Genomic DNA, 18,548 nt, shown 5'->3' on the forward strand with positions numbered 1-18,548 from the left:
AAAGGATCAATGATAGTATTACCATTACCATTTACCACAAGATTTCTTCTTTTCTTTTTCTTTTTTTTAACCAATTCTGTTAAGTAACATAAGCAAAAAAAAAAAAAAAAAAAAAAGTATCACTACTGACAAGATGGCTCGTTAGGTAAAGGACTTGTGGTCAAGCTTGATGAACTGAGTTTACTCACGGATCCCAGGGAGGGTACCTGTAAGTCATCCTCAGACCTCCACACTCATATCAATAAACGCAATAAACTCACACTTTAAATAATTATCACTCGAAAACAACCTACCTTTTTTTTTTTTTCTTTTTTCTTTTTGTTTTTTTGGAGCTGGGGACTGAACCCAGGGCCTTGTGCTTGCTAGGCAAGCACTCTACCACTGAGCTAAATCCCCAATCCCGAAAACAACCTACCTTAAGCAGTCTTCCTTTGGTTTATTCCTTTCAGCTTCTTTTCCCATTACAGTGTTTAGAAGAAACACAGTTACATATTCAGCAAACATACATCTGGAGCTCCTGAGTTTTGTTTGTCTTATCTTCTGCTTTTGAGACACGGCCGCCCTATTTAACTGTGGGTGTTCTGGAACTCACTATGTAGAGCAGACTGGCCTTGAACTCTCAGAGAATCACCTGCCTCTGCCTCCCTGGTGCTGTCCCTTGAGTTTTGTTTGTTTTGTGCTGTCTCACAGCTCCTGCTGGCCCAGGGCTTGGATTATAAACCCAGACTACCAAGTCCAGCTTGAGTCAGTGTTTACAAACAGAAAAACTCAGAACAAAAGAAGAAAGACTGGTGGGGACAGAGGGTCAGAGGGCGGGGCGGGGTGGGAGGATCATAGTCATAGTCCGTTGAAAGGGGTGAAGTGGGGAGGGGGTGACGTGTCGGGTGTGGAGGGATATCATATCGAAATCCAGGAAGTTGAAGTAGGCTTTATGGTTGGTTTTTTGTAGGATGAAAAGTGTCACTATGACCCAAAAAATCGAGCTGCCACGTGTTCAAGGTACATTGAGCTCCCCTTCGGCGATGAAGAAGCTCTGAAAGAAGCAGTGGCCACTAAAGGGCCTGTCTCTGTGGGCATCGACGCCAGCCATTCCTCCTTCTTCCTCTACCAAAGTGGTAAATATGAGGCACCAGCCTCTGATTTGCTTCCCTTAACACAGACTGAGCAGCTGGTACCCTGTTCTAACTGGCGGATCCTACTGGTTAAGACTTATTGGCACTGCTACACTAGGTTTCTTGTGTATCTATCTCATTTAATCCACTCGGTAACTCTAATTTACACCTGAATCCTCCGTGAAAAAGTTAATCTGCTTTAAGTCTAGAGAGGTGCCTCAGTGGTTAAGAATATTTGTTGTTGCAAAGGACGCAGGCTGGAGTCCCAGCTCCCACACAGAGACTCACCACCTCCTCAGGCACCAGGCAGGCTTCTGGTGCACAGCCAAGCAAAACACTGCCACACATAAAATAAAAAAAATAAATCTAAAGCCATAATTAAAGAAAAAAGTTAACCAGCCTAAGTCACTCAGGCTGAAGCGGGGAGCGAGGGTTAAAACCCTGAGATTGAAAACCATGGGGCCAGCTACATAATTCACACAGGAGAGGTGAGTTGCTGCTGCTGTGTGCGGTGGTCCTGTCTATAATCCTCGAATTCTGGAGGCAGGGGGTGGGGGTGGGCTGGAGGGAGAGGGGATGAGAAAGTTGATGCCTGCCTAGACTACTCTATCAAAAAGCCAAAACAAACAAACAGGAAAAAAAAAGTCAGGTTTTTTGTTTGTTTGTTTTAAATCCACGAAGAGTGCAGTATATAAACTAAAAATCAAGAAAACGATTCCACTTCCAACTGTGGGGAGGGGCTAATAATACATTTATCCATCGAGCAGAAAAGACCTGTAGAGAGACTCAAGACGCACTGAGGGGAAGGACTTAGCTTTATCCGCTGCTTACAGAACGAAGAGTCAAATATCAATGAGAGTCTACAAAACTAGGCTAATCTAAAGACTGCATGAAACCATGGAAACCCTCAATAGCCGAAGCCATTTTAACAAAATGAGCAAAGCCAGAGACATCACAATATACAACCTGAGAGTACATTCCTGGGTTACAGCAGCCAAACAGCCTGGTGTCAGCATAGAAACAGATCAGCAAAACAGAATGGCAAGATCTTGTATCAAGAACACAGCCAGGGGCTGGAGAGATGGCTCAGTGGTTAAGAGCACTGACTGCTCTTCCAGGGTCCTGAGTTCAATTCCCAGCAACCACATGGTGGCTCACAACCATCTGTAATGGGATCTGATGCCCTGATCTGGTGTGTCTGAAGACAGAGACAGTGCACTTATATATAAAATAAATAAGTAAATCTTGAAGAGAAGATGACAGTGCAATCAGGCCTGTTGGCACATGTTTGCAATTCTTGCACTTGAGAGGCAGAGGCAGGAGGATTATCTCAAGTTTGAAGCCAGCCTGGCTGTCCTTGTTAGGTTAAAACACAGACCAAAAACGATTTGGGAAGAAATGTTTACTTACAGTCCATCTTCAAGGGAAGCCAATGGGTAAGTGACACTGAGACCAGGAAGAATGCTGTTTATTGGCTTGCTCCCTTTGATTTCTTCTTTCACCCAGGACCACCCACCCCAGGATGGCACCTACTCCCACATAAATTATTAATCAAGAAAATGCCCTGCAGGCCAATCTGATGGAGGCCTTTTTTCAATTGAAGCTCCTTTTCCCAAATAATCTAGCTGGTGTCAATCAACCAAAAGCTCACCAGGCCATTGAGTATATAGCGTGTAAATTCCCGACCATCCAGGGCTACCTAGCAAGACCAAGTCTCAAACAAACATAAACTAAATGCTGGTGACACAGGAACCTTTACATGCTGATTGTAAGAATATCAATTAGTGGGGTTGGGGATTTAGCTCAGTGGTAGAGCGCTTGCCTAGGAAGCGCAAGGCCCTGGGTTCGGTCCCCAGCTCCAAAAAATAGAACCAAAAAAAAAAAAAAAAAGAATATCAATTAGTACTGCCTTTAAGGAAAATGTTATAGAACCCCCCCCCAAAAAAGTAAAAAATAGAACTACCATTTGACCCAGCAACTCCACTACCAGGAATATATCCCAGAGAAATGAAACCAATGTACTGAAAAGACATCTCTCAAGTTCATTGCAGAATAATTTCCACAACCTAAATGACTATCAACTTCTGAGTGGATAAAGAAAAGGAGACCCATATACAACAAAGAACACCCTTTGGCTTTAAATAAAAAGGAATGGGGCTGTGGCTCAGGTAGTGAAATGTTTGCCCACTATACATGAAGCCCTGGGTTCAATCCCCAGCACACGGTAGTACAAACCTGTCATCTCCACTCTTGGGAAGCAGAAGTAGGAGGATCAGAAGCTCAAGGTCATCTTTGACAACATATCAAGTTTGGGTCCAGCCTATGTGTGAGACCTTGTCCTGGGACACCATAAGGGAGGGCACTTAACACTTCTTTAAGGTTGACACTTAAAACCGTACATGCATGCATCTTGCGAAGCTCAGTAACACGGTCCTCCAGTGCTCACTAAATGCAGAGTTCTGTATTACATACAGCAGAAAGTTACAATATGACTGAGGAGCATTTAATTTACAAAAGGCTCAAAGTGGACAAAACAATTTATGAATTCATACAAAGAAATGCAGCCAACTGTACATAAATTAAGAGAATTAGAAAGCGTGAATAGGTATAATAAATGTTTGAGGGGTCTCTGGGTCAGCCTTACCCTTGTCAAGGGAAGCAGACGGAGTCTCTAAGTCACCTTGTCATATTGTCAAGTGTGTTTTGCTATACTATAGCACTTGCCTCTTCCCCGTCTGTGTTTGACTCTCAGGTGTCTATGATGACCCCTCCTGTACCGAGAATGTGAATCATGGTGTTCTCGTGGTTGGCTATGGGACTCTTGATGGGAAAGACTACTGGCTTGTGAAAAACAGGTAATGCATTAACACATCAGTGTTGGTTTTATTGTCAGGACTGGAGGGCACATCAGCAAATATACTCTTGCTGTTAGGATGCCGGTCACCATAGCAACAAGGATGCGCATTTGTAGCTTCTTACAAAACCCTGTGGGAAGTTACTCACTGGCCCACCATGATGGTTTGGATGGGAATGGCCCTCATGGGCTCATAGATTTGAATGCTTAGTCATCAGGGAGTGGCTCTATTTAAGGAAGTTTTTTGTTTTTTTTTTTTGTTTTTTGTTTTTTTTTTTTGGTTCTTTTTTTTCCCCGGAGCTGGGGACCGAACCCAGGGCCTTGCGCTTCCTAGGCAAGCGCTCTACCACTGAGCTAAATCCCCAACCCGGAAGATTAAAATGATTAGCTAGGCCAAGGCCAATCCCTCGACACTTGCAGATGAGGATGTAGCTCTCAGCTATTGCTCCAGCCCCATGCTTGCCGCCATGCTGATAATGGACTGACTCTGAACTGTAAGCCAACCCCAGTTAAACGTTCTCCTTTATAAGAGTTGCTGTGATACTCATGGTGCCTCTTCACAGCGATAGGACAGTGACTAAGACACCCATCTTCACCTTTGTTTTCACGATCTGTCTTCTATAATAATTTTCTTATTTTATTTTATTTCATATCATTAATGTTTTGAAAGAGGGTCTTGCTATTACTCCTAGCTGGCCCAGAACTCACTATGTGTTCCAGGCAGGCCTTGAACTTACAGCCATCCTTTGTCTCTGCCTCCTAAGTGTTGGAATTACACATGTACGCTGCCATTTCTCGCTTTGCTTTTCTCACCATTCCTTGCCTGCTCCTTGTATGCTCTGTAGAGCGTTCATGGTGGTAAGTTTCATTGGACAGTGTTAGGGCTTAAGCCCAGGGCCATGCACATGCTCCTTAAGCTCTTCCTCTGAACCACATCCACAGCCCTTTCAGCCCCTCTTAGGAACACTGTTCCTGTAGCTAGACCTTGAATGTTGGTATTCCCTACTGCCCAGAGAACCCAAATGATTATATATCATTCTAGTCATGATTTTACCATAACCTATAATATGGAGACCTTCAAATCTCTTCCACTACCTGTAGCATTAGCCCACAACTTCACTTTTACCTGGTCATAATCACTCTGACAATTTACTTTCTCCAAACTCAGTATGGCCAAAGAATTAAGTTCTCTCTCTACCATACTGTTCCCTCCAGAGTTTTCCATATCAGTAAATCATTTGACATAACATTGTTACCCAAAAGATAATATGGTATTGAGGGCTCAATATACTATACCAGCCTCCTAGACCTTTCCAAGGCTAATCGAGTTTCAAGTCAAGAAGAGTTTCCATCAAAAGCCGCCTTGGGGGGTTGGGGATTTAGCTCAGTGGTAGGGCACTTGCCTAGCAAGCACAAGGCCCTGGGTTCGGTCCCCAGCTCTGAAAAAAAGAAAAGAAAAAAACAACAAAAAAAAAAAAAAAACAAAAACAAAAAAAAAAGCCGCCTTGGAGTCTGCCTCTATCCTACGTCTTCCGACTCGATTTCAGACAGCTCTTGCCTGGCTCTTGCTTGAGCCTGAGAACCGATGCTCTTTACTCCTCCTATTTTATTTATTTTATTACTGTGTATATGAAAGTGCCTGGTGTGTGGGAGGTGCGTATGGGGTGGGCGTGGGTATGGGTATGGGGGGTGTATGAATGTCTATATCTGGAATTTGGAGATTGGACCCAGGTCACCAGCCTTCCTGGCAAGTGTTTTCACCCACTGTCTTAGTTACTTCTCAGTTGCTATGATAAATCAAAGAAAGGGTTTCTTTGGAGCTCATGACTCCTGAGGGATAAGAGCCCATCGCCATCACAGCAGGAAGCTGTGCACAGCAGCAGAACAGCTGAGAGCTCACATCTTGAACTGCAGGCAAGAAGCAATGAGAGCAAAATCACAATGGTGCACATCTGTAAGCTCTCAAAACCAGTCCTCAAGGCCACACCTGCTCCAACAAGGCCACACCTCCCAAGCCTGCCCCAACAGGGCCATCAATTGGGGACCGCGTATTCAGGTGCCAGAGAATGTGGGGGAGAGAAATGGCTCCTTCAAACGACCACACTGGCCTGCCCATCTTGCCAGTCCCACCCGTTTTACTCTTGAATCCATCTTTCCCGCTGCTGCCTCTTTAGGGTATCGGTCAGTGTGAAGGACCTAGGAGAGGAGCCAAGTGGTCTGCCTTTCTCTGTCTGCCTTGCCAGCCTTCTGATATCTGATTTACAATTTTCACTTAATTTAGAGTAAATTATAACACAATTATAGTTACAGACTTCATACATACAGTGTTGTCTGAAATAGCTATTTTACCTTTTATTTGGTTTATCATTCTTTTAAAAGCAGCTTAGAAGTCTGGTGGCACATTCTTTTGATACCAGCACCTAGGAGGTAGAGGCAGGAAGATGAGGTGTTTAAAGTTGTCCTTTACTACGTACCAAGTTCTAAGCTGGCCTGAGCTGCACGTGACCTGCTTTAATGCCCCTCACTGGTAAAATAAATTATAGACTGAAAAAAAGGCCAAGAAGATAGCACAGTGAGCAAAAGCACTGTCGTCAGCCTTAATCTACAGAACCTACATGGAGAAGGACAGAGAGCTAGTCCTATACGTTGTTCTCTGACCTTCACTCACACATGCCTTCCCCATCTAGTAAGAAAAAATAAATGTCCCGCCAGAGAGATGGCTCAGTGGTTAAGAGTGCTGGCTGTTTTTCCAGACGCTCTGAGTTCAATTCCCAGCACCTACATGGTGTCTCATAACCATCCATTTGATTTGATCCCCTCTCTTGCCATGCAAGACTATATGTAAATGACAGAACACTCACATACATAAATAAATAATTTAAAAAACAAATGTAATAAAAGTTTTTAACCAAAGCAGCTTAGACATTATCTATTTCAGAAAAAAAATCTCTGAATGTTAGAGATAAGTAAAATATCCTTTTATTATTTTTTTTAGATTGGAACTTACCATGTAGACTAAGTTATCCTGGAGCTCACAGAGGTTGCCAGCCTCTGCCTTCTGGGTGCTGGGATTAAAGGCGGACATCACTTGTGTGCCTAGAAGAGGGCATCAGCTCAGAACTGCAGTCACAGATGGCTGTGAGCCACCATGTGGGTGCTGGGAACTCATTTAACCCGGGTCCTTTGCAGGAGCAAGTGCTCTTAACCACTGAGCCATCTCGCCAGCCCCTGTGGTAGGAAGCTGTCCTGCAGATACTGAGGCGCAGGACTTTGCATGTTGTATTTAAAGTTGCTTATGTGTAGTTGTACTGTTCTGTGTGTGACTGTATCTGGTCACAGTCCTTCGTCATCATTAGCTCCACTCTAGCACACAGTGACCCCTCAATAATCCGCTGAACTGACCTAAGCACAATGAGTACAACTGTTAGAGAGAAAGAGAGATGAAGAGGCCGTAGAGACAACGCAGCAGTTAAGAGCCCTTCCCGCTCTTTCAAGACCCAGTGGCCACCCTCATGTACATAAACTTACCCAGGAACACACAACTAGACATACATCTTTTGACAAATATCTTTAAAGGTTTATTTTATTTTTAATTATGTGTATGTGCACAAGAGTTTTGGGGACCAAGGTGGCTAGGGGTGTCAGATCCCAGGGAGCTAGATTACAGATCCTGGTGATCCTCCTAACATGGGTGCTGGACTCAACCTCTGGAAGGACCGTATGTGATCTTAACCACTGAGCCGTCAAAACAACGGAAGCTCATGTCTTCCAGTTCTTGAGGCTAGAAGAACATGTGAGTGTACTTTTGAGGACTATGAGGAAGAAGCTCTTTATAGACTTGGATCTGAGAAAGTCATGCTCACAGGAGTAGAATGGTATGGTAGCAGCAGGCAGGTGGGACAGAGGAGATAATGAACAGAGTGTCCAGACTGTTAGCTCTCAGTTCTGGAGTTCTCTCACACGATGGCCACGTCTTACTGCTTCTCTTCTTTTGCCTCAGAATGTGTGCACACATATGCACTGTATGCCCTTGGATATAGATGATAATTTCTTTTTATTGTTGTTTGTTTTGTTTTGTTTCAAGACAGGGTTTCTCTGTGTAGCCCTGGCTGCTCTGGAACTCACTCTGTAGACCAGGCTGGCCTCAAACTCAAGAGACCCACCTGCCTTTGCCTCCCAGTAGTGGGATTAAATGTATGTGCTACCACTGCTTGGCATGGGAATTTCTAATTAAATATATTAGTAAAAAAATATATAATTACCTGGTGGCTGACAGCCAGTTTCAGGGGGATCCCGCACCCTCTTCTGACTGCCACTGGCACTGCACACACATGATGATGCACAGACACACATGCAGGCAAAACACCCATACATATAAAATAAAAGCAAATCTTTAAAAAAGTGTTTTTTGCCAGGTGGTGGTGTTTAAAACCTTTAATTCCAACACTGTGGAGACAGAGACAAGTGGATTTTCTGTGGGATGGAGGCTAGCTTGGTCTACAGAGTGAGCTCTAGGACAGCCAGAGCCATACAGAGAAATCCTGTCTTAAAAATATAATAATAATAAATTACATTAATATTTATTACTAGTGGGGTTGGGGATTTAGCTCAGTGGTAGAGCGCTTGCCTAGCAAGCACAAGGCCCTGGGTTCGGTCCCCAGCTCCGAAAAAAAAAAAAAAGGAGTGAAATATTTATTACTAGTAATAAATATCATCATCATCATCATCATCATCATCATCATCATCATTATATATTGATGATGATAAAAAGAGACCAGCGTGGTGCATGTCTGTAATCCTGGCATTGGATAGTGGAGGCAGGAGGGTCAGGAGTTCAAGACCAGCCTTTGGTACATAGCAATTTCAAGGCCAACCTGGGCCATATCTCAAACATACACAGACAGACAGACAGACAGACAGACACACACACACACACACACACACACACACACACACACACTCACGCACACACAATAGCAAGAAGGAAAGACAGACAGAAAGAGTTGAGACCTCTGCAGCTTCTGAGGTTTGCAGCCATGTGCTTCCACTCTTTGACTTGTAGGAACAGACCTCTCGCACCCTTACTTCCCACATGGCCTCCATGTGGGGTGTCACTGTGCTGACTTCAGTCCTACTGGATTAAGGCTGACCTAATGACTTCATTTTATCCTAATTAATGACATCTGCAGTGCCTCTACTTCCAAATAAAGTCACATTTTTGATGTCCTGGGAGTAGAATTCCAGTGGACTTTGGACAGGCCACAGTCCAGCCCTGAATACTCAAGGCTTCCTGGAAACGCACACTCTGTAAACTCTGTAAGTCAAGGTGGATGGGTGCCTTCAGGTCTCCTGTGAGGAACTAACAGATGGCGGTGTTCGCATGGGCTGTTGGGAAAGCAGCTGAGGAAACTTCAAACATTGATCTACTCTTAAGCCATCACAGCAATGATCTCCTTGGTGTGGACACATGTTAGCTTGCTGTCGTTGTTACTCATTGGGCTTCTCTTTAGTTTAGTTTAGGGTCTTTTTCCTCACACACCTGTTTTTTGCTTCTTTCTTTCTTTTCTTTCTTTTTTCTTTTTTTCTTTTTCTTTTTCTTTTTCTTTTCTTTTCTTTTTCTTTTTTTTTTTTTTTTTTTGAGACAGGCTTTCATGTAGCCCAGGCTGGCCTCAAGTTCATTATGTAGCCACAGAGGAGCAAAAACTCCGGGTCCTCTGCTTCCATCTCCACGGCACGAGGATTTTAAGCGTGGGATGCTGCTGTGTGCCCAGTTATGTGGCTTCTTGAGTACACAGACCCCAGCTGACATGACAAGCGGGAAAACTTTTAGTCCCAGGCAGTTCACTTCTGCACTAAGTAGAATGTTCTACTTTTCCACAGCTTTAATGGGAGAAAGTCTCACCTGGATAATTCACAACCATACTATTTATCATTTGCTTCAGAACTAACTGTTGTGTATCGCTTTCATAGTAGTTACTAAAAGTACTTCTTGACAGATGTTTCTAGGAGCCAGATGATGGTAGCGTGTGCCTTTAATACTCAAGAGGCAGAGGCAGGCAGATCTCTGAATTTGAGGCCAGCCTGGTCTACAGAACAAGTCCCAGGACAGCCAGGGCTACACAGAGAAACCCTGAAACCCTGCCTTGAAAAACCAAAGGAAAAAAAAGAAAAAAGTGTTTCTCAAGAAATGTGTAGGCTGGAAAGTTATTGCCCTTAAGCCAGACTTTGTGTCACACAATACCTGTAAGGGGTGGAATCAGAAGGGTTAAGAGTTTAAGGTCAGGGTTGGGGAGTTAGCTCAGTGTATGGTCAACAATATGGAACTAGTTTGTGGTGGCCACACCTGTAACACCAGGCCTGGAAAGTCAAGGCTGGAGAACTGCTGAGCTTGTAGCCAGACTGGGTGACATGGAGGAAACTTGTCTAAACAAAACGAAAAACAAGTCAAAACAAAAAGCTTAAAAGAAGGGGTTGGGGATTTAGCTCAGTGGTAGAGCGCTTGCCTAGCGAGCACAAGGCCCTGGGTTCGGTCCCCAGCTCCGAAAAAAAGAAAAAAGGAAAAAGCTTAAAAGAAGCTTGGAACTGTAACACGCACCTTTAATTCCAGCACTCAGAAGATAGAGCCTGGTCCACTCCACATACAAGGTTCCAGGTCAGCCAGGGCTACATAGTCAGACTGTATATGTATATGTATATGTATATGTATATGTATATGTATATGTATATGTATATGTATATGTATATGTATATGTATATGTATATGTATATGTATATGTATATGTATATGTATATGTATATATAATAACACACACACACACATCTTATAAAGCTGGAGAGACGGTTCAGTGGATAAAGAGCACTGGCTCTTCTTCCAGAGGGCCTGGGTTCAGTTCTTAGCACCCACATGTCAACTCACAACTGTCTGTAATTCCAGTTTTAGGGGATCAGACAGTGACATACATGCAGGCAAATCACCAATGTAGATAAAATAAAATTATTTAATTTGTTGATTGATTAAACATATATATATATATATATATAAAAATGTTTTAGGGGAAGCAAGGAGATAAAATATAGTTTTATTATATTATTTTGTAATTTTGTAATTTTTTTCTCTTTTATAGTTGGGGCCTTCACTTTGGTGATCAAGGATATATTCGGATGGCGAGAAATAACAAAAATCACTGCGGGATTGCTAGCTATTGCTCTTACCCAGAAATCTAAACCGTTTCTTCTTTTTCTAATGGGTCACAAAGACGGAATACACTCTAATTTAATTTTGTCTGCTCCATCCGGAGGACCCAAGTGTGTCGTGATCAGTGTGTACATACTGTGCTAACTGGCTTACAGCTTGTTTGTTTTATAACTTTACCTCTCTCTGAAAAGTCTGTAAGCAAGGACGCGCTGAGGATGGAGCTGGCAGTCTGTCCTAGATATTCTTTCTATGCTTGCACCCTGTCGTCTAATGTGTCTAATAACCCTTTGTAACACGATATCCCCAAAGTGCCTAATAAAATCTGTCATTTCAAAGCTCCATTATTGTCACATATGTTTTTTTCAAGTCCTTCTTAGATAACATTTATACCCTATCGACAAGGCTATGTTAGTGACAAGTAGTAGCTACTGTGATGAAGAAAACATTGTTATAAAGGTGTTATAAAAAGTGACAGGCACAATGAGACACCCTTGTAATCCCAGCACTTTGGAGGCAGAGGCAGGCAGATCTGTGAGTTCAAAACCAACCTGGTCTACAAAGTGAGTTCCAGGACAGGCAAGGCTGTTACACAGAGAAACCCTGTCCTGAAAAGCAAAGCAACAAACAAACAAACAAACAAACAAACAAACAAACGCTCAAGAGCAGAAGGGGGAAGAAAGAGAGAATACAGGAGGGGGTAACATCTGTCTTTCTCACAAGGTTCTTATAAAAGCAATGTAATGCTAGACATTGAAGCTGAAAATTCTTGGAAATTTATAAATGTGAGAATACATGAGAAAATGCTAGAGCAAGATTTCTACGATTTTTTTTATCCTGAAAACAAGATTCTATTATTCTTCATTTTTTCTTTTTATTTATTTTTTTCCAGTTTTTTAAAAATTGGGTATTTCTTATTTACATTTCAAATGTTATTCCCTTTCCCTGTTTCCTGTCCATCAGCTCCCTAACCTCTCCCCTCCCCTTCTATAAGGGTGTCCCCCTCCCCATCCACCCTATTCTTCATTCTTAGTACTGATTTGTGGGCGCCTCTGAAACCACCAAGGCCAGCACCAGATTTCATTAGCCTTTTCAGACAGCATTTACCCCTCTGCAGCTGTGTTGTTGTTCCTAACATTTATTTGCCTGTGGACATGTCGGGGGCAGGGAACAGTTTGTGGAATTGGTTCTCTTCTTAGAGTTCCAGGAATAGAAGAATTCAGTCATCCTGCTCGGCAGAAACTAACTGCTTTCACTCACTAAGCCACTTCAACAGCCTAGGAACTGTGTTTTCAAAACTCTGCTGTGAAGCAGGGCTGGTGCTCCTTTGGACAGCCTGATGAATGACCAGCAGTTGGCTTAGTACCGCCCACAAACTTGAAGGCCAGTACTGAAAATCGCCACTTCAAAAATAAAACTTAGGGCTGGAGAGATGGCTCTTCCAAAGGTCCTGAGTTCAAATCCCAGCAACTACATGGTGGCTCTGTAAATGAGATCTGATGCCCTCTTCTGGTGTGTCTGAAGACAGGGACAGTGTACTTATACCTAATAAATAAATATTTTTTAAAAACCTTAATTTTGTTTCTAAATGAAACAAATTGTTCTCAAAGCTATTCACTGTCCCCAGTTAGATTAGTAGAAATATCTATATCTATATATCTATATATCTATATCTATATCTATATATATGTCTATGTATATATCTGTAAATGTAGTGTGGAGGAGGGGATTCAAGACCAACCTTGGCTATATAAAGTAAATCTCAAAAATAAAAATATTGGGGCATGTGAGAAGGCTCAGCAGGTAACAGTAACTGCTACCAAACCTGACAGTCGGTTAGATTCCTGAGATACCCCCCCCCCCACACACACACACGGTAGAAGGAGACTGTGGTATGAGGATGCCCAAGTATTGTCCTCTAACCTCCAAACTCGCGCGCGCGCGCGCACACACACACACACACACACACACACACACACACACACTTAAAACTGGGTTTTTTTTTTGGGGGGGGTTGGGTTTTTTTTTTTTCTGACACAGGGTTTCTCTGTGTAGCCCTGGCTATACTGGAATTCACTTGGGCTAGCCTTGACCACAGAGATCTGCCTGCCTCTGCTTCCCAAATGCTGGGAATAATGGCGTGTGCCGCCACAGTTCTAGCTTTAAAAACAAACATAAATAAAAATGTAAGTAAGCAGACTGGTAGAGCAACTGATTCCCTCAAAGGCATCGTTAACTGGATGGGGGGACTGTACAGCACACGGAAAATCTAACAATAATCTAAAATTAACAAAATCTAAAGGCAGAAAACAGCCAAAACGGTGTGTGAGGACACGGAGGGTCTCTGGGGAGCCAACTGTTGTCGGGCTGGCTTTGTACAGTCAACGACCTGACCTAACTGTAGTGAGGCCTTGGCCTGCAGGGGACAGCGCTGAAGCCTTGCTGTGAGCCTAGCTCCCAGCAGGCCTTGCGCAGCTTTTGGCGGGAATAGTGGTCTCACCTGCGGTCAAAGGGCGTGACACGTGCCAGCGACAGTTAAGGCGCATGCGCATTGAGCACATGCTGACAGGAGCGCCGCACTTCGAGCCTCTTCCCTGTCGCTGCTGGACGCTTCTCTCAGGCGTTGTGTAAAGTATGTTTATTTTCGGCTTGGTTCTCTTGATTTTTTTCACTCCTTAGTTTCTTTTCTGTAGCCCTTCGCCATCTCAGGTTTCTTGCAGTCTGAACGGAAGACATTTGAGAGATTTTGTGTGCTTACATCCCAGCCGCGGGTCCTGAGGGGGCGACCCGGGCAGCCGGCGGTCGCCATAGTGCTAACGGTTTCCAGCTGTGTTTGTTCTCTTATTTTGTGCGGATTTCTACTTGAATTCTCGTGTTAACAGACGAAGTGGAGACCAGGGTGCAAGGAAATTTTAATCAGTTTACCAAGATAGCTGGGAATTCAGAATCAGTCATTAAAAGAATTTAAGAGGCGGGCGGATTTTAGGCCACTGTGCTCTACATAGCATAAGTAAATTTTGAGAATGGTGGCACTGGGGAGATGGAGGCAAGGGGTCGGAAGTTCAAGGTCAAGCCCGGTGTGCTGGCTCACTCCATTGTCCCAGTACCAGCAAAGCAGAGACAGAGGCAGGGGCAGGTGGTCTCTGAACTTAAGGCCAGCCTGATCTTCATAGAGAGTTCCAGGACAGCCAGAGCTACACAGAGAGACTTGCCTCAAAAGAAAGAAACACAAAGATGAAGGTCATTCTCAGCTACACAGGGTTGGGGGCCAGCCTGGATTACGTGAGAAAAAAATTTTAAAAAATTTTCTGCTGACTTCAAAAATGTTTTCGTTTCGGGAGGGGAGAGTGTATGAATTGTGCCATGTTATGTGTAGAAATCAGGGGACAACTTGTGGGAATCTGTTTTCTCCTTCTACCATGTTGGTCCCTACCAACTAAGATCATCATCTTGGAGGCAAGTTCCTTTACCAGCTCAGCCATCTGTGCTCTCCTGGCTTTGCCAGTTTATAGTTTCAGAGCAGCAATGCATACTTAGCCTGATAAAGGAGTCATCTGATTATTTTTGCTATTTTTTTTAAATTATCAGGTACTCTCTCCTCCTCCCCCCCCCCCAAAAAAAAATAAAGCCAACAAGGGTTCAGGCAGTCTTGCTTGGACTACAACTTTCAAACCATTCCAAGGATAAACTTGAAATCCTGATCCTCCTGCCTCAGCCTCCCAAATGTTAGGTTTACAGGCATGTACTATACATCCTTGGGCAATACATTGACACTTTGTTTGTTTTTGTTTTTTGAGACAGGCTTTCTCAGCATAGCCCTCGCTGTCCTAGATCTCCCTCTGTAGACCAGGCTGGCTTCTAACTCGTAGAGATCCACCTGCTTCTGCCTCCCAAGTACCAGGATTAAAGGTATGCGCCACCACTGTCTGACTACATTGACTTTTTAGAGATTGCATTTTAAGTAAAATTCTGAAATTAAGATAAAAACCCCATATGTAATAAGGTAGAATTATAGAGATAAAAATTAAATCTGAAACTAAAATTTATATTTGTGTTACATGTTTGAAGAAAATATTTCTTGGAAGATGGCCACTATGCAGTTGCGGAGGACAGCTTCTATGGTATGATTGCTTATGACTTAATATGTATTAATTTAGCTGAGTTTCTTGTTTCTTGAAGTTGTAACTATTGTTTAAAAGAGTCAAGTATTTTGATGCTTTGTATTAGGACACTCTTTAAGGAAAGGAGTAAAATAGAATTCTTTTGGACTTTTAATAATATTACTATAAGTTCATTCAGTGGCATCTCCTTTGTTGGAGCTCTCACCAGCCAAATGTGACAGTTGTAAAGTGTAGGTAAGATTGATTCCTGCTTGCTTTCACTCAGCCATCTGTGTATGAACCCAGTTCTTGTGTTCAACGGGATTTGTTTCCTAATAATAGTGTTTAGCTGCTGTTCATGAAGAGAATGAATACTTAGAACTGTGCCACTAAGGAGAGGAAATCCTAAGAGATTGTGTTTTTCTCTATATTAGTATTAGTATTAGTATTATTTTAAATAGCATCTCACTCTGAAGTCCTGGGTGGCCTGGAGCTCTGTAGACCAGGCTTTGCTTACAGTGATCCACCTGCCTCTGCCTTCTGAGCATTGGGATTATAAGCATATGCTGCCACCCATCAAAGTACTTTTTTCTATTTATTTTGTACTGGTGATTTGCTTGCACATATGTCTGTGTACTATGGGAACAATGCTGTCAGATCCCCAGGAACTAAAGTAAAATTCTGTTAGTCACTGTATGGGTGCCAGGAATGAATCTTGAGTCCTCAAGAACAGGCAATGCTCTTGACTGATGACTAGCCCCCAAGTGCATTTTCTCTTGGTTTTCTGTATGTTTTTTGAGACGGTTTCTCCAAGTAGCCCTGACAGTCCTGGTACTTGCTCTGTAGACCAGGCTGGCCTCAAACTCAGAGATTCAACTGCCTCTGCCTCCTAAGTGCTAGGAATAAAGGAGCTCACCACTGTGCCCTGAAATCTCAAGGACTCTTCTACTCATATGCTGTTAACCCTGAACACACTCCAGCACCTTATAATTTGCAGTGACTTTCTGGGAATGATGATTTTGGATAATTATTTGGGAAAATACTGTGCTTATGCAAAACTAGACTCTGTTGTTCAGCTCATGCAAGCTTTGTTTTCAATAAATGTCACAATGTTTTCATTTCCCTTGAATGTTAGAGTGCATTGGTATTTCCTAATAAGATATCAACCGAGCAGCAGTCTTTGATGTTTGTGAAGAGGCTCCTGGCTGTTTCAGTATCCTGCATTACCTATTTGAGAGGAATATTTCCAGAACGTGCTTATGGGACAAGATATCTGGATGGTAATTTACAATATTTAGAACCTTCTTGGTTTTTTACTTAGAAAATGTAATTTCTGATAGTTTTATTGATATAATCTATATATCCTGCTAATTCACCAAAGTATATAGTGACATAGCATTATGCAATTACCATCATAATTTTAGAAAATTTCACCACTATCCCCTCAAAACACATGCACAATAAATCATTCTCCTCTCCAACCTTCCTAAGATTAGGATCTACTTTCTGTTTCAGTGAATATACCTATTCTGGATATTTTTCATGAAAGGAATCATGCAGTATGTTCTTTCTGACTTATTTCACTTACCATGATGCTGTAGCATGGATTAATAATTGATTCCTTTTCAGTGTGAATAATATTCAATTGTATGGCCATACAAATCAACTTAAGTTGTTTCCTTTTTTGTGCTCTTAATGTATAAAGCCACATTCATATGCAGGTTGGGTTGTTTGTTTTTTTGAGGGAGCAAACCTAGGAACATATACATGCTAGAAATGTGCTCTTTTGTTGAGCTTCGTCTTCTGCACTTAAACATGTTTTTAGGGATATAAAATACTTTCAAAACCATTTAGTTGTAATTTTTCCCTCAATTCTGCAAGTGTAAAGTAACTTTACATAACACTAGTCCTCTTAACAGTGAAGTAAACAGATTTAAGTGTTGCTTAAAACTATTGTACTGGTTCCATATGTGTTTATGCAGTTTTAAAGAAGCAAAATATAGCCAGGAATGGTGTCTTAGTTTGTGTTTCATTACTGTGCAGAGACATCATGACTATGACAATCTTATAATGGAAAAATTTAGTTGGGTCTGGCTTATAGTTCAGAAGTTTAGTCCATTATCATCATGGTGGGAAACATGCCAGCATGCAGGCAAACATGGTGCTGGAGAGGTAGCTGAGAGTTCTACCTCTTGATCTGACACCAGCAGGAGACCATGTGCCACACTGGGCATAGCTTAAGCATAGGAGACCACAAAGCCCACCCTCACAGTGACGTTCTTCCTCCCACAAGGCCACACCTCCCAATAATGCCACTTCTGTAACCAAGCATTCAAACTCGTGAGTCTATAGGGGGCATTATTATTCAAACCACTACATGTGGTACCACACATCTATTGCCCTAGCATTTGAGAGGTAAAGTTAGAAACATTAAGAGTTCAAGATCATTCTCAGCTTCATAGCAAGTGAAATCAGGCCTCCCTGAGAGGCCTGCCCTGAGATTCTTGAATCTTTGCAAGAAGGTTTTTTGTTTTTTGTTTTTTGTTTTTTTTTCTCAGAGCTGAGGACCGAACCCAGGGCCTTGCGCTTGCTAGGCAAGTGCTCTACCACTGAGCTAAATCTCCAACCCGAGATTCTTGAATCCTATGTCAAAAAGTCCTGGGTTTGGTGGCCCATGTCTTTAATTTCAGTACTTAGGAAGCAAAGGCAGACGAATCTCTTAAGTTTGAAGTCAGCTTGTTCTACATATGGAGTTCTAGGGTAGCCAGGGCTACAAAATAAAACAACAACAACAACAATAACAACAAAAACTTCCCAAAAGGAAGTAAAAACACATAACAGTTTATACTGCAGTAATTCTTTTCTTTGCATATAAATGGTATGTGCATAAAATTTTGTTCCAACTATATGCTAGACAATATGCCAACCACTATGTTATGAATACTATCATCAATTTATATACTAAATGTTCTAGTTAGGGTTACTAGTGCTATGATGAAACACCATGACCAAAAGCAAGTCGAGGAGGAAAGGGGTTATTTGGGTTACATTTCCATATCGTAGTTCATCACTAAAGGAAGGCAGGTCAAGAATTCAAGCAGGGTGGGTTGGAGATTTAGCTCAGTGGTAGAGCACTTGCCTAGCAAGCACAAGGCCCTGGGTTCAGTCCCCAGCTCCGAAAAAAAGAAAAAGAAAAAAAAAAGAATTCAAGCAGGGCCAGAACCCGAAGGCAGGAGCTAATACTCAGGCCATGGACAAGTACTGCTTACTGGCTTGCTACTTATGGCTTG

The 18,548-nt window shown here is 42.5% G+C and overlaps 2 protein-coding genes across 7 annotated transcripts in view; both read left to right on the top strand.

Moving 5' to 3' along the window:
- Window positions 1-11,500, top strand: part of Ctss (cathepsin S) — a 28,125-nt gene extending 16,625 nt beyond the window's left edge. For both annotated transcript variants that reach the window (XM_063282416.1, NM_017320.2), the window contains exons 6-8: window positions 950-1,115; window positions 3,865-3,967; window positions 11,091-11,500. In XM_063282416.1, the coding sequence (XP_063138486.1) occupies window positions 950-1,115; window positions 3,865-3,967; window positions 11,091-11,190 (369 nt within the window). In that variant the 3' untranslated portion in view covers window positions 11,191-11,500. The remainder of the gene's footprint in view (window positions 1-949; window positions 1,116-3,864; window positions 3,968-11,090) is intronic.
- Window positions 11,501-11,631: 131 nt separating this feature from the next.
- Hormad1 (HORMA domain containing 1) overlaps window positions 11,632-18,548 on the top strand; it is a 37,878-nt gene continuing 30,961 nt past the window's right edge. Inside the window, exons 1-4 of one of the 5 annotated variants that reach the window (XM_063282273.1) lie at window positions 11,632-13,790; window positions 14,956-15,067; window positions 15,227-15,279; window positions 16,394-16,538. In XM_063282273.1, coding sequence (XP_063138343.1) covers window positions 15,244-15,279; window positions 16,394-16,538 — 181 coding nt within the window. In that variant the 5' untranslated portion in view covers window positions 11,632-13,790; window positions 14,956-15,067; window positions 15,227-15,243. Of the gene's footprint in view, window positions 15,068-15,226; window positions 15,280-16,393; window positions 16,539-18,548 lie in introns of all 5 variants that reach the window. The other 4 variants (XM_006232951.5, XM_039102781.2, XM_039102783.2 and 1 more) reach the window with 4 other exon arrangements.

The sequence above is a fragment of the Rattus norvegicus genome, chromosome 2 (assembly GCF_036323735.1).
Source record: "Rattus norvegicus strain BN/NHsdMcwi chromosome 2, GRCr8, whole genome shotgun sequence".
NCBI classification, from domain to species: Eukaryota; Metazoa; Chordata; class Mammalia; order Rodentia; family Muridae; genus Rattus; species Rattus norvegicus.